The sequence below is a fragment of the Rattus norvegicus genome, chromosome 8 (genome assembly GCF_021556685.1).
Source record: "Rattus norvegicus strain SHRSP/BbbUtx chromosome 8, alternate assembly SHRSP_T2T, whole genome shotgun sequence".
In the NCBI taxonomy this organism is placed as follows: domain Eukaryota; kingdom Metazoa; phylum Chordata; class Mammalia; order Rodentia; family Muridae; genus Rattus; species Rattus norvegicus.
Window position 1 is genome coordinate 21,604,335 of NC_141541.1, and position 26,730 is coordinate 21,631,064.

Below are 26,730 nucleotides of genomic sequence, written 5' to 3' on the forward strand. Positions count from 1 at the left end.
GTTACATTTGTGACCATTTCATTGCTCTTTCAGAACTTCTGCATGGCATTCAGATAAACTAAGTGAAATTTACCTTAAACTCTAAAGTGACAGTATTTTTAAGAAAGAATATTTTACCTTATCAGTTTATTAAGAAAAGTTAATAAAAATACTTGCTAGCTTTGAGAAGTTATTTCTATTAGATATATGCCTTTCTTTTATTATAGTGTCAACCAGTCAAACCTGTAAATATTTTATACACATTGAATCTCAATTTATTATGGGAAAATGCAGTGTTTCTTGTCTAGCCTTTGCTTGCACAATGGAAGTAATATCCTAAGTTGACCTGTCTTACATGACAACTTACAAAAATAAGACATTAACATTGATATAATATTTTAAAGTAGGAGTGTTTAATTTTAATCATTTTAGTGGAACCTTTAAAGGGTAGTAGTTCTTGAAACCTATTTTAACACTTAACCCAGTGATATAAACAAAACATGAATTGAAATCAAATGTGTATAGGTTGATTGTGTATATTTTTTAGAGTAACGGCATACAGTCAGCTGTGACATTTGTATCTTATTTCATGGAGTTTTGTCTTTATAGAATTTGATTTTTTTCTTAAATATTAGTTCTTAATCAGAATGAAGAGAACCATTAAAATATTCTTGCAAATATTTTGAGTTCCGAGAGAGTCCTGGGAGATACTCCCAGGTTAAAATGGTTAAAAGCTTCCAACCCTCTCATTTAAAAGATACCCAGGGAGCTTGAAAAATAATACTATAGTGGTTGAGAGCATTTGCTATTCCTCTAGAGACAGCTTTCCAGCACTCACTTTTGGGCACTTAACAACTACCTGTACCTTCAACTCCAAAGGATGTAATGCTTTCTTCTGCTGTTTTTTTGTGAGCACCCACAAAAAATAATTTTTAAAAAATTACTTTGAAAATTGGGTCTTTTCTATACCCACACTAAACTTTAAAAGCTCATTAAAAGACCTAGTTAGTATTCACTAACAGGTACTTAGGTATATATGGTTTTTTTTAGCATCATTTTGGGTTTTTGTTTTAACAGCTCTATTTTTGAAGTTTAAAAAGTAAGGATTGGTTTTTGCTACTATTTTGTTGCAGGTTATTTTGTTTTACTTTAATCTATGTTCGTTTATTCAGTATTGTTTTATGGCCTTATTCTGAAGTATGAGCTATTAGGTCCGACCTAGTTATTTTAAAAAGGTTTTATTGGTCTGTCTGATTTTCATATCAGTAGGTCATGTTTTTATCTGACAGCATATCTTTTGTTCTTACAACTATAATTCTCTTTATCATGCATGGGCCTTTTAATTGATAGGTTCTCATATCGTTGGGTATGGAGCATTCTCTGTAAAATACTTGTCAGGTTTATATATATATGTGTGTTGTGTGTGTGTATACATGTATGTATTTTATATATACATCTATACACACATATATGTATACACATATATGTGTATATATTATATATATCTTTATTTTTTAGTTTTTATGGAGATTTTAGATATGAAGAAATATGAAGGGCTTCCAAAGACTTTTCCCTAGTGCTTATTAAATATTTTATGTCATTTAAAGATTTTGTATTAAAGTAGAATGATATATTACTACCTTTTCACTAAGCAAATACACTCTTCAAATGCGTAAATTGTAAAATTATCTTTCAAAAAGATTTTCCTAATTACAGACTAATGATTAAACATGAAAAACGAAAACCTCGCAAAGGTTGAGACACTGTCGTCTTTACAGTGAAAACATCAGACAAGTATATTCCTGTTCTTTAGGTATTATTTGTTACAGTCTTTTTTTTGCCTGCATATTACTTTTGCTATTTTTGTTTTGGCCAACTAATGAATGCCTTTTTTTTTTCTGCTGCAGTATTTGGAATGTTTGGGTAGCTGTTAATGATAGGCAGTCATCAGGAATGGACTAGCATTGTTTTAACATCAGTGAATATGAACTTACTGCTCATGTCTACCCTGTAAGGTATGCATGCTGTCCTGTAATATAGGTGAGGAAAAGGACTCATGTCACATTGCTTAACCTGTTGCAAAGTTGAAATCACTAAGCTGTTCGGCAAAGATTACAGACTCAGGTACTTTGAATTTGATGCCTGTGCCTGTGCCTGTGCCTGTGCCTTGCCTGTGCCTTTGTCTTTGCCTCTGCCCAGACATACTCTGTACTGCTCATCAGTTGAATGAATAGCTTTTTTAAAAATACTGGCACATGGCATGACAGATGTTATGTAATGTTAGAAAATAATTCCACAAAATATGTCATTTTTCTTGGATTGTTTTGATTAATAGTCTATTAAAAAACTCACTATTTGTGATTTGTCACATCTTAGAGTCTGTGGTTTCTCCAAAGATCTTTGAAAGAAATCTCAAAATCCTCAATGCAAGAAATCATAATGGATTCCATTACTATTAAAGCAATGTTACATACCTTGTAAAAGTGTATGCTACAAACGTTGAAACAGCAGCAAATTTCCCTTCTGTTTTAGCCATTAATGTAAGATCTATTTAAAACAGTGACAGAATTTGGAGTACCTCAAATATATTCCTGGTTTAGCAATAGGTGGTTAGAACCAAATAACTAAGGGTAGTTAGATTTTTGTCCTCTTTCGTCAGACCAGTGGTAGTCAGAGTACTATTTGTAGACTAGATCAATCACCCATCAATAAAAACTTGTTAGAAATAAGGTCCCCAACTCTAAATACTAAGTTAGAAACTGGAAATAAGACCTCAGATTACAAAATAATTTCCAGTTCAGAGGTAAAACAATTTTTTAACTTCTTAAATTTGTCTTTTTGGGGTACATTAGAAGGACTTGTGTTTACAGTATATGAATCATATCAAGGTAACAACCATTTCCATCTCTTTAGCCACTAAGACATTTTTATATACTGGGACTTTTAAGTTTTGGTTATTTTGAAATAAATCATGTGTTAAGAGATGCCTATAATGTCAAAGTTGAATTACTTTTGTCTCCATTTTTTTTTAACATGAAGTAACATAACTCACATCTTAGATCAATTTGATACAAGACATTAGTGGGTAGGAGAAAGGCAGGAAGGTATAAAATAACAGCAGGAAGGCGAAGTAGAAAACTACAATCTTAAATTGGGAATTAGAGAATCAAAATTCTGAATAGTTCCAAGGTTTGAGAAAAGAGAAAGAGCCCAAAGTAGGCATATAATAGATTCTGGAAGTGACTGGTTTAAAGAATTGATTTCTGAGTCACAAATCTAATCATATTGCCCAGTCTTTAAGGAGGCTTTGTAGTGAGGCTCTGTCAGATGTGGAAATGGCTAGTAAGTCATTAGGACGAGAGACTCTACAACCTGAGGATACATCATTGTGAGAATTCTGGCCAACTTTGAAAAAACTTGTTTAGCCCAAGAAAAGTGGTAACACTACAAATAGGACAAGCATAAAATAAATGAAACATTTCAGTAAAATAATTGAGTAAAAGGTTCACTTACATAAGTACATCAAATGTTTGATGGATACCACCAAGCCATCCATAATGTGCCTCCTATAGAAATGTAGGGGGAAGATGAGTGGGAAAACAGCACAGGCCTGGATTCAGTCAGTAATAAAACATATAGTACATTCTTAAAGAAGATGAAAGTTTGTGTCAAATTACACAAACAAATACTTGGTACTTTGGATTGCTCATAATAAGATTGGTATGATTACAAGATTTTTTTAAATAAAACTTTAGATAGTTTTCTGGTAGTTAAAACCAGATTGAAGCAGATCCCAAGCTATCTGCATCCTGTTAGGAGCCAAATTGGCCACATTAAGATGGCTTCCTATCTCTGCCTCCCCTGAAAAAGATAGTAGTGAGCAGAGGAGTCATCTTTACAATTCAGGAAGTCTTTCCAAAGCAGTGAAATGAGAGAAAAGCAGAACTGAAAGGTACTTAATGGAATTCATGTCTCAGGGGTTTGCCTATGTTTTTGTCCGGTAGATAAAGTAACTCTTTAGTTGATTAAAAGACATTTTAGAAATGCCAAATGTGACGTAGCTTTAGGAATTAAGCAATTTCAAGCTTATGCAAACCAAGGGGTTATTTCTTTAGTGTGTATCAAACACTTTACTAGGTATTTTATGTTACGGTTATATTGCTGTCACCCATATTCAGAGGGAAACGAGTAATTTGTCTAAAATCACAGATGCAATAAAGTGTAGTTCGATTTTAACATGAGGGCCTTAGCCCCCAAAGTCTTTAAACTTAACTATGACCCTGACGATAACATGCACAATTCAGAATTGAAATTGTTTATTTCTGCTTTTCTTATATCAAATAGCTGAATTATTAAATGTGAGCATGGCTTGAGTTGTAGTTGTGATGACAGTTATGTCAGTTGTCACGGCCTGGATCCACCTGGGAAGGAGCGTCCTAACAAGGGATTGTCTAGATTGTGTTATGGGCAGATATTCAGAGAAGTCTTGATTACATTAGCTGAAGTGACTGCCTAGCATCCTAGACTCAGTCAGAGTGGACTGAGTAGCAATATATGCATTCTTCGCTCATTGCTTTTGATCCAAAGTGACCAGCTCTCTTGCTCCTGTCTCTGTACTTCCTCACAGTGATAAAGAGTTTGACCAGGAGCTCTGAGCCACAGTGAGCTCCTTACTTCTGAGCTTTGTCAGGTGTTTTATCATAAAGTGAAGACACTTAAGTAGTCAGGTGCTAAAGGCAGTTGACATGAATCCTGATAATTGTAAAGTGCCCTTGTTGACTAGTTTGTTTCTGGCATTTGTAAAGGCTTCTGCATGTAAAGAACCTAAGCTGTGATCATCTCCACTAGAAGGTTCTACATCCATGTTTCTAAACTGTCAGTACATTCATTGGGCAGGAGAAGCAGGGTGCCAAAATTGAATAGTAATGTATCAGACAACATCACTCATTTCAGCGATGTAAAAATAGGTTCTTATTTGTGGAACATTAGCAAGCACGCCCCATCACAAGGGAAAAACATTTTCTTAGAGCAGGGTAAAGCCTGATCTCAACAGCTTCGTACTACTTAAATTGTCTGTCTGTCCCAACAGGCTTCTCAGTGTAAGAGTTTTTCTTACTGTCCACTGGTTGGCAGTCCACTGATTGTTAACTCCTAATCAAGACAGTAATAAGTCTATTCTTTACCAAAAAGCCAAAGCCAGAGAAGACTCAAGTCCTCTTTTTCTTTGAGAATTGTGTACATGTGTACAATGTGTTTCGATCAAGTAAAACACACACACACACACACACACACACACACACACACACACACACACACACACACACACACACACACACACCTTCCCCCTATCCTGTCACCAGCATTTCCGCTTATTTCATGTTTAGGAGTTGGTTCTTCTCCCCCTTTAAACCCACTGTGTTCACTTAGCATTGTCACTATGTACTGCATGTGTGGATATAGACCTGCCTACCAGAGCATGGGGAATGTATCAGTGGCTGTATTAAGACTGTCTTTGTCCCCTCTTCCCCTTCAGCAGTCATTAATTACCAATGGCTTCTCAGCTAGGTGCGGAACTTGTCAGCTCTTAATCTTTTAGGAAGAAGAAAACAGTTCTCTAAAAGTAAAGAATTAAAAAAGGAAAAATCTCTAAAACCATGTTTGGATCTTAGAAGGTTGTCTTAGAACTCAGTTCACTGCTCTTCCAGAGAATGAGAAATCAGCCCCCAACACCTTGTAGTGACTCACAGTTGCCTATATAATTCCAGTTCCAGAAGGTCCAGTGTCCTCTGACCTCGGAGGGCAATAGACAGGCACACATGTAGTACAAACACCTACATACAGACAGAACACCCATAAATAAAATTTAGGTTAGAACAACAGTCATAATTTACAGTAGAAACTATCCTTAGTGGTTTACAAGTGGTCTACAGCTGCTTTCCTCCTTTCCTTGTGGTATTTTAAACTTCAAGGAGACCTTTGTGATACTCCTTCACCCATTACTGATTTTCAGTCCTTCCCAAACTGGTGATGATGGAGGAGCCAGTTTTGTTTGACCTGCAAAAGCCTCTAATTTTAAACTAGTTTACTAACAGTATCATACATCTGGCATAATTCCGTATTCTGTCATTAATGATCAGCTGTTGACTAAAATTAACAAGAATTCAGAATAGTAAGTTAGAAATTTTACTATTTACCCCTAACACATTGTTAATCGTGGGTGGTGTTTGGCCACCCTGTTTTCCAGGAAAACTGCTACCCCGTGTAATTCTCAGAAATTTCAAAACTTTTGTCCTTTATCTCTTATAGATGTGATACTGCAGTTTTGATGTTTCAAAATGTGTAGTGTGTCATTGACTTGGATAGTGGGACAGTGTAAGCGCAGGAGTGGGGCTGGGAATAGCATCTCACTGCCTTCTGCATCAGCTGTAGCGGTTCTTCCAGAGACCTCCACTCAGGGGAAGCCAGTATGAGGCAGAAATGCGATTTATTAAGGTAAGATCTTAATGCAGATTTAAGGGTAAGTGTTAGACAGATATCAGATCCCAAACAGATGCTGCTTGGCCATGCCTGTGACTCTGCTTTCACTGCAATTCTGTAATCCTCACTTCTAAGGAGTTATCAAACTATGTATAACCAGACTGACAAATACTCGAGGACTAATTCTCACTTCCCCAAAGAAGTTTATCAAGCTACCTAATTAGAGCCCAGTGGTTACAAAGCCCCTCTAAAGGGCTTCATTAACTATAAAAAATGGAATCCTTTCCCAAACCCCCTCCTTTGCCAGTAGAAAAATCAGAGCCTATGACTTCTTAGCAACTATAAGGCATAGAATCTCATCCTCTAAACCAGTGGTTCTTTACCCGAAGGGACAACTGCTTCAGTGTCCCTCTTGAAGTACACATTTTAGGGGAAAGACTAGTGTACACCCAAGGCCAGGTGAGGGCTCCACACGGGTGAGGAATGATTCAGCATCTTAACAAATAACCACAATCAATTCTGGTGGTTTCTCAAGTTATACTGGACAAAGGGTGCCCAAGAAACTCATACTTTTGTTTTCCTTCTCATTTCTGTAAGTAATATTTGTTGGTGCTCAAGGGTGCATTATACAAGATTATAGGCTGATACCGTAAAACCATAGGTCACCAGGATTTTATATCACAATAAAATTTATATACATTTTTTACTACAAACACAGTTTATTATAGTCCTGTGGAATCCTTGAAAAATTACAGGTTTATAAGTGGGAAAGGAATAAACCCAAATTCAAGAGTCATTTATTCGCATCCTAAATTTAAGCATGTCTTAATACCATTTTAACATTCTTAAAATATCTCTCTATAAAAAATATCCATTTTGACAACATTAATAGCAAATTCTGTTATTGTGTAATTCTTCAAGACTTCAACCAGACTCTGACATGAGGGCTCGCTTTCTTCTCCATGTTGCCTTGCCCTTGTCTTTCGGCCCTGTCTCGTGCACACAGTATGGGGTTCAGCAAGTTTTGTGTTCACCTAATACTCCACTCATTAAATCAGACTGTCTTGTTAGCCAGGATGGAAGAATAGTGCTCAAACAGAGCTGTTTACTATTTTAGTTACTGTGCTCCTCTGAGGTTCATTTTTTATTCTTTGATAATTTCCTGCATGTGCATAATATATTTTGAGCATATTCACCCAAATCCCTTCTCTTACCACTCTCCCATTCCCTTCAAAACCTATCCTCTTCCCAACACCTTCTACTACTTTCATGTCTTAAAGACAAAAAAACACTGAATTTAACCAGATTTGCTTGCATGTGCATGGTAATGCGTCTGTTTACTGGACTGGGCAATTTACCATGGCTGCTTCTCTCCTAGCCATTAACTACCAGTAGTTTGTTCATTTGCAGGTGGAACCCCATGAGTCCATCTCCGGTTGGTTCTGGAATCTTTTGCTTGATCTTGTGCATATAACACAGTTGTAGTTCATGTGTGCAACAATAATATGCAGATGACCATGTCACAGCACTCCTTCCCATCCTCCAGCCCTTATATTCTGCTCATACCTCTCCTTTGATGCTTCTCGATGCCAACAGAGTAAATTAAATAACTTTTTATTTTCACTTATTTGATGAAGTAAAGAACCAAGCTTACCTGATATGAGAATGCATTCATGTATGTGTACATACCACAGCAAATGCAATCATCTGCCTGAGAGCACTGGGCTTGCTTCCTCTTTCACTTTCACTGGATATGCATATGAGTTTAAAAAAGTACCCTCTTTACAGATAAATAAGGTAGGAGGATAAAACCTGTCACGACAATCACAGTTTTAGGATTGTCTGCCTTTGTAAATCATCAAAGAAAAAGATGCCTTTTTCTTCAGATTCTCAGCAGCACCTTTTGCAGGGAATCCATTTGGCCAAGACCCACTCCCCAACAATTTCACTCTCAGACACTGAGCTTTAGTTTAGTTTAGTGATGAAGCTACTTGACAGAAAAGTTCCTATAACACATCTGTCAGGGTCCCTGCTGCTGCTTGAATTGTGAAAGCTGCAATAGAAATGTGTTTCTTTACTTCTGCCCAGGCCAGGTGAGTGTCTGCCTTATTTTCAATATCAAACATGGCATCATAAATCCCAGGGAATGATTCTCCAGCATATTTGTTGTGGCTGCTTGGAGCAAAGATGATGTGCCTAAACAAAACAAAAGTTGCTTGTTTTTAAAACATGAAAAATAGATGTCAGTTACATTTATCTTAAGTTGTTGGGTAAAGTGTGTGTAATATGTCATATACAATCCTACAAAATCTTCACAATAATATAGTAGCTTTATTCTACAACACCACAGCAGACTGAAACAGCAATATGCAAATATCTAAATATTCAATTAATCATAATGTATTTCTGTTTTGAAAGACATTTTGATATATTCTCATCAAAATTTAAAATGTGTTGTCGTTTTTTTGGCACTGAAACACCAGGGCCTGATTTTAAAGATATTAATGTTTATAAATGTTCAAATAGAACACAAGGACATCTTAAGGAGGTACAGTTCATACTAGTTGAGAGAAGCTCGTGTCACAAATCTCAACAATAAGCTGTTAAAACTGTGGACGGAAGCCTAACAGCAAATCCTAGATGTGCATGCGCACATCAAAGGGAAACAGACATACTCCTAAACTGACATGAACAGGAATACAGATTTTTCTGATTTTAATTAAATGCTAGAACCTTCTTAATTTCTATTTAAAATAGTGTTTAGATTTATTTATTTACATTGCTAAGGGTATGAATGCTTCACCTAGTATATGTGTGTTCCTCATGCATGCCTGGAGACTGCAGAGTAGATGAAGTTTCAGATGCTTGTGAGCCACCGAGTGAGTACTAAGAACTAAATCTGAGCCCTCTACAAGAGCAACGGGTGCTCTTTTTTTTTTTTAAAGACGAGTTCACTGTTGCTATCTTCAGACACACCAGAAGATGGCATCAGATCCCATTACAAATGGTTTGTGAGCCACCATATGCTTGTTGAGAGTCGAACTCAGGACCTCTGGAAGAGCAGTCAGTAAGTCCATGATCTTAACCACTGAGTGCACTTAATCACTAAGCTATCTCTCCAGCCTCAAGGAACTATTTTTTAAAGGGCCTTGGGGAAGTAGACTTTGGGGACTGAAAGCCAAGGTACTAGAAGAAAATATGACATAAATACAAAATCATCTACTACTACTACTGCTGCTGCTGCTGCTGCTGCTGCTGCTGCTGCTGCTATTACTACTACTACTACTACTACTACTACTACTACTACTACTACTACTACTACTACTACTACTATTAGATAGTAATAGTAACCAAAAACAAAATAAAACTTTCACAGGCTAAATCATATGGAATAAAAGCTAAACTTCATTTAAGAAGAAAGATCAGGTCAGATGAGAACATTACAGGAAAAAGGTTTGAGATCTTTATGAAGGAAATTTTCTAATAATTATGTCTTTAAATATGACCTTCTTTATGAAGCAGTAAGCTTTCCATCACTAAGTATGAAGCTGAATATTTAATTAATTGGGAGCATGCAAGAAGGATCCATCATTAGATTGCTGACTCAATGAGCTCTTTAGAATTCTATGGCTTGAATATTTTGTTCAAGTTCTTTCTTAGTTATATGATGGGTACATAATAAAGAACTAATTGATAATAAATGTATTTCTCTGATACCATTACTGGATACGTAATCTTATCCATATTACATTAATATATTTAGCATCTTTCATGATATTTAGCTTCTTTGATGACAGTGAGGTGTTTGGAGCCTTCTGTGGTGCACCCATCTTTTCCTTACCTGTAGAACGGCCTCCCCGGTAAACCAAGAGGATCTATGAATGCTCTTTCAAGAAGCATCTGTTGGTCATTCATAATTCTCACTGCAGTAGGACTTGGAGCATAAGAAACACATCATTAAACCCTTTTCTAGTAACCCTCAGTTAAACTAATGTTAAATAAACACAAAGCATAGGGAGATAGATAAAATAACCATTAACAAAATTAATGTTAACCCTGTAATATGTTATATAGCCAGCAACATATAACATCTCACTAGCATTTATACTAAACATAGAATGCTACTGATAAGCGATTTGTTTTGCTTTTCAAGGTCACAGAGGGGTCAAAAAGAAGTAAAAGATACTCTTTACTTCTCTAGAAGATAACCAGACCTCCCAGAAAGACAGAAAACTACCAAGTTTCTCTTTATGAGATATACAACTTCACCATGTCTGGGTTGAATAAAGAAACAGAATGAAGATATGAAAAAGATGTAGAATAAATAAAAGCAACAACAATGAAAAAAATCTAATTCTGAACTACGAGAAAGGCAGGGGCAGGCAGCTTTGTGTGGTAACTAAGGAAGGTCCGTTAAAAAAAAAAAAAGATTTATTTATTATATGTAAGTACACTGTAGCTGTCTTCAGACACACCAAAAGAGGGCATCAGATCTTATTTTTTTTTTGTTTTTTTTTTTTTTCGGAGCTGGGGACCGAACCCAGGGCCTTGCGCTTCCTAGGTAAGCGCTCTACCACTGAGCTAAATCCCCAGCCCCCCGCATCAGATCTTATTACAGATGTTTGTGAGCCACCATGTGTTTCCAGGATTTGAACTCAGGTCCTTTGGAAGAGCAGTAGATGCTATTAACTACTGAGCCATCTCTCCAGCCTGGGAGGTCCTTTTATATTCACACTCCTTATACTGTTTTTGGGTAATTGAACTACATGTCTTTGAGCTCTCCCTCAATCTAAGGGAGGAGAAAGCCACCTCAAAATGACAGACAGTTTGCTGCTTAAACCTGAAAAAGAAATTACAACTACATTTTGATATAATTCATGTTATTGTATAATGTTTTAAGATAATTTTAAAATTATTTTCTACCTAAAATTGGCAATAACAAAAAATTTACAGGAAAAAAAGCTATACAAAAGGAAATGGTTGATGAGTGGATAGGAATATTGAGGACTGTCCAGAAATAATATATGAAACTCAAACTAAATTATAAAGACAACTCGTAAGTACGTTCTGCCTTCTAACATGCTAGCAGTTGTGCTGATGATGGAATGGTGCAGACCATGGTTTAAGCAGCAATGACTTATAAGCAATGATTTCTATACATATGTTCGGGAAGATAATCCATCCTTTTTTCAGTGGATACTTCATCAGGAACTTACTTATTAAGATCAACTTGTGTAAGTCTTCTGTGAAAGTCTGAAGCAGCTTCTGAAAAGTTTTTCACAGCAGAAAATAAGGGATCTTTAATAGGAAAATAAAAGGGAAATAAGTTAGTGGTTCACATTTTAGAGGTATACATTCTGGTCCTCTCCATGATAGGATGGAAAAAGGCAGGAAAAACAGTATTTTTTGTGACCCTTTCTAATAAATTTATGAAAAGTATTGGGGATAGGGGGAGGAAAGATGGGAATTTTAAAAGTAGTCAAATTGTGGAGCTTTTTAGTGTGTGTTTGTGTGTGTATGTGTGTTTGTGTGTGTGTGTGTGTGTGAGAGAGAGAGAGAGAGAGAGACAGAGAGAGAGAGAGAGAGAGAGAGAGGGAGCGCACATGTGCGGGCATATTTCCAGGTATCATGAAAATCAGAAGAGAGTGCAAGATCTTTTGGAGGTGGAGTTTTACAGGTACTTAAGATCCACACAACATGACTCTTCAGATAGGAAAGTCTTCCTCCTGATAGATGGAAAGGGCTCTTATCCACTCTCCACACCTACCTAAATTGGTTCTTAAGAAAAATCTTTTCAAAAGTATAGGGAAAAAATAATTCCTCAATTATTTACCTAAACTCCAGCATTCATTCACTGAATATATTTGAACTGAATATGAATATATATGAATATGAATATGTATATATATGTATATATATGTACATATATATATTCTCACTGGCGATAGGGATAAGATATTATCTGCAATTATTACAAGATTAAAACAATACTAATTTGTATTTTCAAATAGTACTATATACTTAAAATCTTATTCAAAGGGTGACTTATGACAAACTGATATAACTAGGCAGAGAACCATTAGCTTTGATCTGGTCATACTTTTCTAAGACATCTAAAGTTTCTAAAGGACTCAGTTTTCCTTAAGGGGCTGGCCACAGAGAGTTTGAACACGCTCTAGTGAATATATACAACTTTTTTTTCTTCCCTTTGTTTTTTTTTGGGGGGGATGACAGGCACAATAATCAAGAAAAATATTATGTTGGAAAAATGTAATTAGATTCTTAGCATGTATTTTTTAATACAGCAACCTAACGTACATGTTTCATAAGCTCTAAGTAGGACTTGGATGTACGTGATTGATTTACTACTGCTTGCGTTTGTATGTGTTTTGCAGGTCAAGTCCATGTAGGTCTGATCACGGGACTACTGCATCATCTGTCAAGAAGGAGGAACCTTCAATATAAATACATTTAGTATTTTCAAAAAATCCTTTTAGTCCTCAAGATTTACACGCTTTGTTTAGAACATGTGCAAGTAATCTAATAATGGGTATAATGGAAGCAAAGGAAGTGTGTGTAGAAGAAAATTTAAATCTCAAGTATAACATAGAAGCCACAATAAAAACAAATATATCAGTAGGACTCAGAGACACTGGTCAGTGATAGTATCAGAAAGCTCACTATCAAGGCAGGAACAGTTTTATAGAGCACAGTGAATCGTACAGTGAAAGATAAAGAACTAGAAGTATTGCATATATTTTTATTTAGCAGAAACCCATTCTTTATTCCAATATATTCTTGAAACACGGGGAATTTCAGTAAGAAAATGGGGTACAGCAAAAGACAAATTCTGGAAGAGATATGCCATTTGATGGATATTCAATGCTAAGGACATGGAGGTTAAAAATGAAAGACATCATGGTATGAACTTGTGGATATTAGCTATAAAATACAAGATACCCATGATACATTGTACAGGCCCAAAGAAGCCAAAGAAGGAAGGCCCCAGTGAGGAAGCTTTAATCTCACTTAGAAAGAAAGGAGAGTAAAATAGTCTGCAGATGGAGGGACAGAACTGGGTGGGAGAGACCCATGGAGAGGGGAATTGGGGGAAGGAGGAGTTCATGATCAGGTGTGGGGAAGGGACAGTAAAGATGGCCAGATGACCATGAGAATGAATGTAAATCTGCAACTTGATGGGGGAAATGGGGAGCATCTCCAGGAAGAAACAGACGTGAGATAAGGGAGGTGCTCAAGAATCAATGGGGGTAACACTAGCTGTGACTCAAAACACTGGGGATATGAAACCTGAAGAGACTGTAGCCAGACAGGAAGCCCCCTGGAGCAATAAGGATACCAACCTACCCACAAAACTTTCAAGTCAAAGTGTATTTTGTCCACAAGAAATGCAGGGTCAAAGATGGAGCATAGACTGAGGAAATGGCCAATCAATAACTGGCCCAACTTGAGGCCCATCCTGTGGGAAAGCACCAATCCCTGATACTATTAATACTCTGTTATGTTTGCAGACAGGAGTCTGGCATGATTGTCCTCTGAGAGGATTCACCCAGCAGATGCAGATCTGCTCAGACAGATGCAGACACCCACAGCCAAACAGTGCGTGGAACTTTCGGGCTTGTATAGATTAAGAGGAAGGATTGTAGGCTCCAAAGGGGATAGGAACTCCACAGAATGGCCAGCACAGTCAACTAACCTAGACCTTTGGGGCCCTCTGAGACTGAACCATAAACCAAAGAAAATACACGGGTTGGACCTAGGCCAACCTGCACATATATAGCAGATACCCAGCTTGGTCTTCATATGTGTCCTAAATAACTGGAATGAAAAGCTGTTACTTATTTGTGGGATATGTTCTTCTAGTCTCTTTTGGCCTCAGTGGGTGAGGATGTGTCTAACCTTGAAGAGTTGGTATGCTAGAGTTGGGGAATACCTGGGAAGCTCCACCTTCTCAGAGAAGAAGGGGATTGGGGACAGATTGTGGGAGAGGGTGACCAGGACAGGGGCAGTGAGCTGGATATAAAGTAAATAAGTAATAAAGCAGAAAGTGGCATTAAAAAAGAAGACTGCTCTATTAGCAGGTAAGCAGAGGGAGAAATTAATTTGGTCTTAAGGCCCTGCCACTGAGCTTACATAGCTTTTCTCTTGACTGGATCTCAACCTATGCAAGCGAAGAAGCATTTCACCAAAAGATACTCAAGATGTTAAGGAAATGCTACATAGCTGCACAACTGTTAACATCTGTCGTGAGCAGGGTCTTGTTTTTTCTCCAGTTTCATCTCTTCATTTCCCTCATTGTGCCAGAGATACTCGTCTTTTCTTCTTTCATTTATTCTCTTTTGTTTGGGGTTTGGGAGGGGGCAGTCTTACTATGTAGCCCAGTCTGGCCTAACACTTGTTATTCTTCTGTCTCAACCTTCCATCTGCTAGGATTTCAGGTATGGACCTGCACACTTGTCTCTTTATTTCATTTTATGTTCAAATTGAAATACATGTGGGCTGGCAGGATGGGTCAGTAGGTAAACACACTTGCTGCCATGGCTGATTCAATGCCCAAGACTCATAGGGCAGGAGAGAACCAACTCCCACATATTGTCCTCTGACCTTCACATTCGCATAGTAGCATACTGCATCTACCCAAACAATGACTTAAAAATGTAATTATTGTAATTAATAAGTGTTTCATTTGCATTTGTCTTCCCTTTTCCCACATGAAATTTCGAGCTCTTTGAAAACATTATCACTCAATAATGTACTTGGTACACAGTAGACATCCAATACTGATTTGATTATTTTGTCATATACTAAGACTATCTGAAAGGCAGGAAAGAAAGTTACAATTAGTGCCAGTAGGAAACATTCACTAACCACTAAGGGTTAATCATTATTGATCCATATATTCCCTAATACTCTCTCTAGTAGCGAGGTGTGTTGTATTTATTCATGCTTAAAAAATTGGCAATGGCTAAATGGTGCTTGTACATGCCTTTAATTCCAGCAGTCATGGGTCAGAAGCATATCAATGAGTTCAAGGCCACCCTGGTCTACAAAGTAAGTTCCAGGACATCCAGGGATACACAGAAAAACTTTGTCATTAAAAAAACAGAAAAGGGAAGAAGAGGGGGAGAAAGAAGAAGAAGAAAGGAAGTTAAGACATGTTCTAAAGATCACAGATACTAAATAGAAGAATGTCTGAGTCAGCTGAACTTCTTCCAGATCCCGTGTTTAATGCCACAGAATTGTGCTGTGTTTTACCCCTACTTTCTAAAATACATATTATTGGCAGTCATAGGAAATATTAACTATATGCATAACACCTCCATATATGCAAATATTGATGAATATATTTGGCAATAATATATACGTAATAGGACTTGTGGTTATAATTGTAATATGAAGGAGATATTAGTAAAAGCAATAACAGGAAAATACACGACTTAATATTTGTAGCACTATTTAATGAGTAATGGATTCATCATAGATATTTCATATTAAATCAGATCCCTAAGTCAGTATTTAATAAAGGTTTTTGTTACAAATAATTAGTAAATTAGCAGGGATCCCTTCTAGAACTCAACATGATAGGAGCTTAAAAAATCTACATTAAAGTCTATAAAAATATCTTACCAAATGATACTCCATGATCTCTCAATTGCTGGTCATGTTTCTTGGATAAATTGAAGATACTTGCTGCATAGTTTTTCAAGGCTTTCGCATAGTCTTGAATGTTGAAAGGAATGACTACACAGTCCGCAAGCTCATATACCAATGCTCCTCGTAACTGAGCCACAGAAAGCTGCTTTTTAAATGTGGGATCATAAAAATTCTGTACTAATTCAAACGTCTCATAGATGGTATGGTATACAGGATAGCTACTGTATTTATCTGTTTTCTAAAATGGAGGAAAAGTTGAGAAACAAGAGTTAAATATTCAATTTATAATACTTTAATCATAAGAATAATTAAAGAAGGGGTTGGGGATTTGGCTCAGTGGTAGAGCGCTTGCCTAGCAAGCACAAGGCCCTGGGTTCGGTCCTCAGCTCCAAAAAAAAAAAAGAATAATTAAAGAAAATGTATATGACAGCCCAGATTTCACCAATTTAACAAATAAATTTAAAATCTAAACACTAGAGTCAAAATGCTCACTGATTTAAATTTTTATGTTTCTGTTTTTATAATATATGTAACCATCACTCAACCTTTTGGTCCTAATAAAGAAATATGTATTCAAAACAGAACAATCAAAATTATGAAGTGATTAAAGGTATAAAGAGTTCTGGGTAGCTTAGTGTTCACAGAACTCAAAGGTAATGCGTTCTTTCTCTCACCAAGCAATGTTCAATCAAATTTTGTTAGCCCTTGATAACATTCTGGGAGTATCTGTAATAAACATGTTATCACATGTTACTATAATATAGACGTAGATTGAGGTCTTTGGTCTGTGTATCCTAATTGTAGCTTTTACCACCTTTTATCTTTTTTACAGAACTATCATTCTTATGACTGCTTGTTCACTAAGAATTAATCCTGTTTCATCATCTCCCATCCCACTTTTTCTAATGGTGTGCTTCTAATCTACTGTATTCTTGAATATTAGGCAACTTTGTTCAAACTGGTGACAGTGTAATATTGAACAGAGTGATAAAAAGCTAAGTGACACTTTTCATGTACAGTTGACCCATGAATCACATAGAAGTTTGGGAGAACCAGTTTAATTCCCATATAGTTGAAAGTACATGTGTAAAATAACCTGCTAATAATATAAACAATACATATTTTGTATGCTCTGTTGTAGGGGGGAATTTCCCTAATTGTTAATTGGCTAAATAAAGATGGCAGAAACTTTAAAAGGATTGCTGGGAGAAAGAGATGGTGGGATTTCTGGATAGGTCTGGAAGAGAGGAGGGAGAGGATGGGAGTCGGAACAGACCGGGGAGCAGATAGGAGCTACAGACATGTAGGTTTCTTGGGGCACTGATAGTTTGTGGCTAAGGCCATGGAGGATGGGGAAGGATATTCTTCACCCGGCCTTTGAGTTGTCTGGTCAGTTTTAAAGTATAAAGTCTCCAGTGTTTATCATCCATGGGGCTAAAGGGAGCTGGGTAAGATCAGTCTGGTCCTTGGTGGAGGCGGCAGGGCCAGCTGCACGAGTGGCCAGTCTGTGGAGCCCGAGCTGTGACTCTCAGAAGGAATGGGCAGACGGAAGTGAGGCCAGCCGCAGCATGATGTCAGAGCTAAGTCTTGAGGGGCTGCAACACTGGGCAAGGAGACCAGGCAAGGGGAAGCATGCTCCCAAAAAGTACACACAACATACTGCATTCTACATGGTGAAAATATGTGAGACCCATAGAAGATCACTTCTATGCCACTTGCTGAGGAGGTAAAAAAGCTCAAGCACATCTGATTAGTGTCACGTGGCATTTTTGGGAAATACTACAAATAACCACACCACGACACCATAGGACAAAGCCATAAAAATATTTTAGTAGTACATTACGTACTATATTTAGTTTTATACAGTTATAAATTAATGTGACATCTTTACATTTACTTATATTTCATTGTATGCAAAAGGTACCATGTATAACTATGCATACAACTTTGATAAATTTTTACAGATATACACTTGTCTACATATATTTTATATAGAACTGACCTACCTTTTATTTTTCTTCATATTTCCAGTGTATGTAATCTATAATCTTTCCAAATTATAGAAAAATCTCAAACAACAGTTGCATTTAAATAGACCCATTTAAACTCAGGTTATTTGATTGTCAGCTGTAGTAAATAGTGAATATTAATATATAATGTCTATTCATTTAATTTGCAATATTACCGGGGCTATCTTTGCTTCTTTGTCATTGTCTGTATTTTTGATAGTCAAATTGGTATCCAATATGCATTATGTACATGCAAAATATCCCTGTATTGTACTTTGGGCTTGAAATTGGCTAAAATGTAAAGGATCTAAGTCTACTACTATTTGATATATGACATAACTTGTGACATGGGCAAAGTGACACAGCACATGTTCACCATATCTAAGTACTTGGTACCAGAACAGTGAATGACAGTGATATAGACTATCCAATAAAAATTAGAGAAAAAACAAAAATTAAAATGTGGAAGAAACTTGCTTTATTCACTACCCTCAGACCTTGCCTCAGGATAAGCAACAATGGGAATATATAGAAGGGCAACTGATAACACACAACCCTAGCTCAACATGTCCCTCAAATAAAACATTTCCTTTAAGGGGTAACAAGACAAAACAAAACAAAACAAAACAACAACAGCAAAAGCATATAGGGGCTGGAGAGATAGCTTGGCAGTTAAGAGCACTAACTGCTGGTCCAGAGGTCCTTTGTTCAATTCCCAGAAGCCACATGGTGACTCACAACCCTCTGTAATGGGATCTAAGGCCTCCTCTGGTGTGTCTGAAGATAGCTACACTATACTCATATTCATAGAATAAACAAATCTTAAAAACTATATAACATCTATATCATAAGACTTTATTTTTAAGTTAGAGTCAAATCCAGACTGATCTTAAACTCTCTATGTGACCAAGGATGATCTTGAGTTTCAACCCAAGTACTTAGACTTCGGGGATGTCCTAACATATCCCATCTTGGGGAATGGAACCCAGGACTTCATGTATCCTAGGCAAGCACTCTACCAATTGAGCTACATCCCCAGAACAAAATAAGATCTTTTTCCAACAAATTCTGTTTTGAGAAAAGAGTATAAATGTTTAGCATGTATAACCAGCTATGAATCTGGCATTTCTACATGAATTATCATTTCACTGGAAAAACCTTAGTATTTCATTCACAGAACAGTCCATACCCCTTCATCGTGTGTTTACAAAGGAGCAGGAGCAAGCAGTCTGTCTGTATGCCTACAATTCTTGGGTCCTGAGTCCACCTACTGCCTGATCCGATACAACTCAATTACAGTTCATATTAGTAAAATGTTGCTGTGCTTTACATATGGAATATCTGCACATCCCATACCCTCCAAAGAAGAAACTTGTAAGTTCAAGTACTCCCAGTGTGACACTCCTAAAGGTCTTAAACATTTTAAGAAGTGTTACAGGAAAATGGGTGGAGCTCGAGATCATCATATTAAACAAAATAAGCCAGACAGAGAATAATAAGTATGGAATGTTTTCTCGATATATAGAAATCTAAATGTAAAGCAGAAGGCATGAAAGTAGATGGAGGCCTGAAGGATTATGAGGGGATAAAGAAAGTACAAGGGGAGATAAGCATCGTTATAGTTCGTTATGAAAATGTCATAATGAAACCCACTGTTTCATAGTTAAAATGAAGTATCCTCAGAAAGAGGTACTGGGAAAATGCTCTTGAAGAATAAGTGCTAACCCAGGCCCTTCTAATCTCTTTTTGCTTTTTATCTGCTCTGAGGTGAGCAGCTTTCTTCACTATATCTGCCCACCATGATGTGCTGACTCATGTCACAATTCCATAAGTACTAGGACAAACACTATAGACTGAGACCATTGAAACTATGAACCCAAACAATGTTTTTATGAGATTATTATTTCAGCTATCTTGTTAAAGTAATGAAGAGTGAACATATACACTGCATATTAGAAAAGATTAAATGGCTTACCTTGTTCTTAGTGTAGCGAGCTCTGCCTGAAGCAATTCCAAGTCTTTGAAAGTAAGCCTCAAAATCACTCCCAGATCCCAACTTATTGATTCTAGGTATAGAATATGCATAAGTAACTATATGGCATAAAATAATAAATAATACCAAGTCAAACAGATGGGAAAACGAATCCCGCTTCAAGAGTAGCTAAGAATATTCATAGCAAATTATCATAGGAATTAGTAAAAGCCAAACAATCTTGAAGATATTCTATTATTTGCTAGAATATTAATGCGACAAGCCTAATTTTTTAATGAACAGAAAGATTCAAACAACTTAATGAGCCATTTTCATAGTTTACCTCAAGCTGTTTATAGTGTTTTATTTTCTGCTGAATAAGCATATGAAACTTTTATAAGGGAACAAACACATTTAAAGTTTTACAGGACTGATTTAGGGACCAGCAAGATGGCTTAGAGATAATGATGCTTGTCAATGAGCCTGAGTTTTCTTGGGATCCACATAATAGAAGGAGGGAAACAAGGACAAATTGTCCTCTGACCTCAACACAAATGTGTGATATATGAATGAACAGAGAGAGAGAGAGAGACAGAGAGAAAGAGAGAGAGAGAGACAGACAGACAGACAGAGAAACAGAGAGACAGAAAGAGACAGAGAGACAGAGAGACAGAGAGAGAGAGACAGAGGCAAAGAAAGGGAAAGGGGAAAGAGAGTCGAAATAACATTCTTCTCCAGGATCTAAATGTCCTTTTTAAGAGTTGCTTTGGTCATGGTGTCTATTCACAGTAGTAAAGCCCTAACTAAGACAAAATGTAAAATAAATTATATGAAAAAAAGAATTTTAAAAACACAAAAAAGTAACATACAGGAAATGTGAGACATTATCAGAAGACTAACATTCAAATTATACGACTAGAAGAGGAAGAAGAACCCCAGACCAAAGACATAGACCAGGGGCTAGAGAGATGGTTCAGTGGTTAAGAGCACTGACTGCTCTTCCAGAGGTCCTGAGTTCAAATCCCAGCATGGTGTTTCACAACCATCTATAATGAGATCTCATCCCCTCTTCTGGTGTGTCTGAAGACAGTTACAGTGTATGTATATATAATAAATATTTAAAAAGAAAAAAGACATAGACCACATATTCACCCAAATCATAGGAAAAAAATACTTTCTCAACTAAGAAAAAAACTTACCCATATAGGTAACAGAAACACGCAGAACACCAAATATTCAACATCAGAAAAGAGAATTCCCATGATATATTATAGTTAAAATACTGTATACATAACATAGAGAATATTAAGAGCTATAAAAGAAAAAAATGAGCCATATAAAAATATCCCATCAGAATAACTGTTGATTTCTCATTGGAAAAATTTTGAAATGCAGAAGGACCAGGGTCAATGTATTATAAGTCCAAGGAAACTAGAATGATTTACCTAGCAAAACTATCCATCATGGTTGAAGGATCCCTCATAGTTGATATATATTCTATGATATATTCAGGATAAATAGATACTACCCTATGTAAAAAGACTTCCCTAAAAAACGAAACAAAACAAAACAATAACAACAACAAAACTCCCATTAAATTAGACCAGGAAGCAAGTCTTAATACCATAATATCTGATAAAATAGGGCTCAAACTAAAACTTATCAGAATTTTGTAATCAAGGGAACAATTAACCTAGAAGAGTATATTATCTTAAATATATATGTATCAAACTCTAGAGCACTTGATTTCATAAAATAAAGTAAATACTATTGAAGTCACAAATCAACATCAACTCATAAATAGTAGGTATAGGTGATGTCAAAAATCCCACTTTTTTTCAATAGTCAGATCTGGACAAAAATAAGAGAAATAAAATTAAATGACATTATATATCAAATAGACCTAAAAGATATGTATAAAATAGTCTAGGAAAACACTGAAGTAAATATATTTAATTAACCAAGCACAGGGGTACTTTTTTCCCCCATATTTTGGGATCAAAACAATTTCTTACAAAATTCAGAATATTTGAAATAATTCCATGTATCATCTTTGACCAAAGAAACTTAAAAGCATATGAAATTCTAATAAATACACAATGTATGAAAATTAAATAACATATTACTGAGCCATCATTTCTCAAGAGAAATAAAAATTTACTGGAATTAAGTGAAAAATCAAATATTACAACACCACAAAATCTGAGAGGTCCTAAGACCTAAAAGCAGTCCAGTGTAACTCATAACTCCAAGTGCCTACATTCAAAAATCAGAAAGTGTACAAATAAATTATTTAATGATGCCCTTCAGTGAAGTTATAATTGGGAGGAAAAAAGAACAAACAAATCAGCAGCAAGAAATAATCAAAACCAGGAAAAAGAGAAAGAGAGAGAGAGAGAGAGAGAGAGAGAGAGAGAGAGAGAGAGAATAATACAAAAAATGGTGAATTGAAGAACTGGCTCTTTGAGAAGATAAACAAGAACAGACTCTTGGCCATATTAATTCCTCCTTCCCCCAGAAAAATGAAAAAAAAATGGAACCAAATTAATAGAAATCATAAATAAACAATGAAATACTAAAACAGACAGAAAAAAATTAATAGCTTGTACTCCATTAATTTGGAAAACCTAAAAGAAATGAATACATTTCTGTATTCAACTAAATCACCAAAATTATACCAGTAAGAAGTGGACAAGTTAAAGAAACCATAACAAATAAGGATTTAAAAGTTATAAAGACTTTAAGAAGTTCTTGGCCAGATGGACTCACAACAGCATTCTGTAAGAATGTCAAAGAAGATCTTAACTATCCTATAAAATAGAACCAGAAAAGAGTGTTTCCAAACTCCTTCCATGAATCCAGTATCACTCTAATAGCCAAATCACATAAAGATGTAACAAACGAAGAAAACTTTATAGCTTATGCCAATTTCTTCGATGAACATAGAGTCAATGAAATATGCGTGAAACAAATACAAACACTCATCCAAAATGTTATCCATCACGACAAAGTTGGCTCTGTCTCTGAGATGCAGAGATGGTTCAACATACAAAGTCAAAATATGTTATAAGGCAAAGAAATTGACATAAAAAACAAAAATCACCTGATCACCTCGATAGATACAGAAAATCCAGCATGGTTTCTTCACCAAAATCCAACATACCTTGATGATAAAAGTCATAGAGTAAGGTGGGACTGGAGAGAACAAAACTCAAATAATAAGAGCCATATATGAGAAACCTACAACCAACATCATTCTAAATGGGAGAAAAATTGAAGCAACCCCAGGGTTATTTGCTACTCCTACTTCTCTTCAATATTGTGTTAAAAGCACTAGCTGGAGTTATTGTGGAAGAGAAGGAAATTAACAGTACACAAATAGGAAAAGAAGCCAAACTATCCCTTTTAGAAGATGACATAGTATGATACCTAGAGACCCCTATAATTCGACCAGAAAACCTGTAGACATTTTAAATCTTTAGGAATGTGGCAGGATACAATACAGAAATCAATACTTGATCAACATGGGAGCCCAGTCCTAACTAATATATCTACAACAGTCTCTGAACCTGACGCTCAGGGATCATTTTGGAAAAGGAAATACAAAGGTTTAAGGTCCAGAGGAACAAGAAATGTCAGAAAATCTACTCCTAGGAAACCTCACCACCATGGCTGCCTAAACAAGGAAAACACCTACAGATATGCTAATATGGGAAGGAAAAAGGCTTAAGAAGGATTAACCAAAGACAAAAACCTCCAGACAACTAAGGAATGATGAGAGCCAAAGAAACAGTCTTCGCCCAGGAAACAGCACACCAAATGGTCAGCCCCAGAACATAAACAACTAATACTGTGCGGATTGAGTTGTAGGCATACATTGAGGCGTGTACTCAGTGAGTCTGTGTACAGACAAACATAAAGGTAACATTACTTAAAGAAAAGAGACCATGGATTTGAAAGAGTACATGGGAAATGATGGCGGGAAGAAAGGAAAGGGGAAAATGACATAATTATAGTAAAAAAAAATAGAAAGAATAATTAAAAATATATAATTAAAAATAAATAAAATGATATTTTAAGGAAGACTTTAGAAAATAAAATGAAGTCATAAACTACCACTTTCCACTAATTTTAGAAATTTCCAATTCCAGTTTTAGAAATCATACAGTAATAAAAATGGATAAGTATATAATAAATTCACAAAGTTACTACAGCATAAATGAAAAAAGATAAAAAAAGGGGCTGGGGATTTAGCTCAGTGGTAGAGCGCTTGCCTAGGAAGCGCAAGGCCCTGGGTTCGGTCCCCAGCTCCGAAAAAAAGAACCAAAAAAAAAAAAAAAAAAGAAAAAAGATAAAAAAAAATAAAAATCTAAACGACAGGAAGGCACACAAATAGGTGATTATTGTAAATGTTTCTTTATTAAATATAAAATAAAAATGCAGGGGTCTAGGGAGATGATTCAATGGGCAAAGTGCTTGCTATGTAAGCATGAAGACATTGAATTAAGATTTGCACCGTCCACATAAAAGCCAGTCCTAGCCACACACATCTTAAACCCCAGTGTTTGGGGGTTTGGGAGCAAATACAACAAGGTCCTGGAAATTCACAACCAGACAGTTTTGCTGGGTGCTACAGGGTCAATGAATGATCTAACGTGAAAAGTGAAAGTGAATAAGGTGGAGAGGCTGAAGAGATGACTCAGTGATTAAGACCACATACAGACCTTGCAGAGGACATGAGCTCAGTTCCCAGAAATCGCATAGGTGCGATGTAAACTCCTGTTTTTAGTTTATCCAACTCATTTTACCTCCGCATATACCCACAGAGATATACATAGACACATATCATTAAAAAATGAAATAAATTTTTTATAAAAGGGGAAAAAATAAGGTTGGAAATCAATGGAAGAAAATACCCAGCATTAACCTTTGGCTCGCACCAACACATACATAAATGTACAATGTATACACACACACACACACACACGCATATCCAAGCACATGAAAACATATAAAACATTTAATTTTTACATTATTATTGCACAAAGTTATACTATTATTTAAGATATCTACTACATATCTGAAATTAAAGTTACATAAAGATGCCAGATAATGACTACTATATAGCAAAATTGCCATATGATTCATCTTATTTATACTCACATTCAGATGCTCACAGAAGCCAGAAACAGCTATTGGATCTCTTGGGTGCTGGGAACTGCTTCTAGTAGAGCAGCAAGCACTCTTAATTGCTGAGCCATATTTCAAGCCCCCACAAAATCAATTTAATTAGAAAACTTTAAAACTATATCTGTGTTACACTGTACATCAAGAAAAAAGAAAGGAAGGAAGGAAGGAAGGAAAGAAGGAAGAAAAAGAAAAAAGAAAAAAAGTGTCTGAAGCCAGCTGGCTATGGTGGCACACACTTGGGAGGCAGAATCTTTGTGAATTCAAGACTAGTTTGGTCTATGAAGTAAAACCATGGCACCAAAGCCTCTGTTACATAAAGAAACACTGTCTTGATAAATCAAAACACAACCAAAGCAACAACAACAAAATGTGTCTGAGATGATTAACAAACAAAACGGCAGCTGACCGGACAGCTTTATTAAATTTATTTCAATTATTAATGAGCCATCCTAGCATTGAACATTTGGAGAAGCAAGGGTTAGGGGAATCCTTATTTATCCCAGGGTAGAAAAGCTATATACATTAATTTACCTAGGACGTTCTTTATTTTCAGGTGAAGGGTCTTTTTCCAGCCAGCTTTCATAAAGTGATTTACTTTCAAAACCATCATCAGGACTGGAAATCTAGAAAAACCATTAGTAGGCATCAGGATGTGAAGCAAGTACATAACAAACATAACTCCATCTGCACACGAGTATCAACTTTAACTATTACCTGGACTTGCATACATGTTATATTCTATTATGCAAAAATATATTTTGCAACTGATAAGAAAAAAACCTAGCCCAAATACTTCATTTTAATGATGGCTGTTGTTGGTAACTTTGCCAATTACTTAAAAAGGAATTTCGTTTATTTTAACATTTTAAGTAAAAGTTTTAAATTGTTTCACGTAAAGATAGTGGAGAATATGTACACATATTTTATTTAATAAATTCCTTTTATTCAACCAGACAAACCCTAACTTTGGTGGAGTAAGTTGGTAGTAGTGAGGACATTATTTAGAGAGTTTTCAAATTATGCTTAGGCAAAGCTGAATTTTTTTAATGTGAGGAAAGGGTAACTCATATAAACTAGTAGGGTTATATGCTTATACACTGAAAGTGATGAGTTTTCTCAAAATGCATATGACTCAGATATACCAATCCTGCACATATGCCCAAACACCTAAAAATAAAGTTACTTGTACATTTGTGTTCACTGCTGCCCTCTTCACAGTAGCTAGACATGGAACCAAGGTAGATACCTTTCAACTTATAATGCAGGCAATGAAATAAATAATAAAGCAATGAAATAATAAATACATAAATAAATAATAACAAATAATAAAGTTGGTAATGAATTAAAAATAAATAAAAATGTGGAACATAGATACAATGTAATTTTATTTAGCACCAAAGAAAAATGAAATGTATAGGAAAGTAGATAGAA

At 35.9% G+C, this 26,730-nt stretch overlaps 1 protein-coding gene across 7 annotated transcripts in view; it reads right to left on the reverse strand.

Annotated features, from left to right (window-relative positions):
- Positions 1-7,155: 7,155 nt before the first annotated feature.
- Positions 7,156-26,730, reverse strand: part of Naalad2 (N-acetylated alpha-linked acidic dipeptidase 2) — a 72,876-nt gene continuing 53,301 nt past the window's right edge. For all 7 annotated transcript variants that reach the window (NM_001433038.1, NM_001106802.2, XM_087560779.1 and 4 more), the window contains 6 exon segments: positions 7,156-8,652; positions 10,298-10,390; positions 11,673-11,754; positions 16,102-16,366; positions 20,113-20,203; positions 25,831-25,922. In NM_001433038.1, coding sequence (NP_001419967.1) covers positions 8,463-8,652; positions 10,298-10,390; positions 11,673-11,754; positions 16,102-16,366; positions 20,113-20,203; positions 25,831-25,922 — 813 coding nt within the window. In that variant the 3' untranslated portion in view covers positions 7,156-8,462.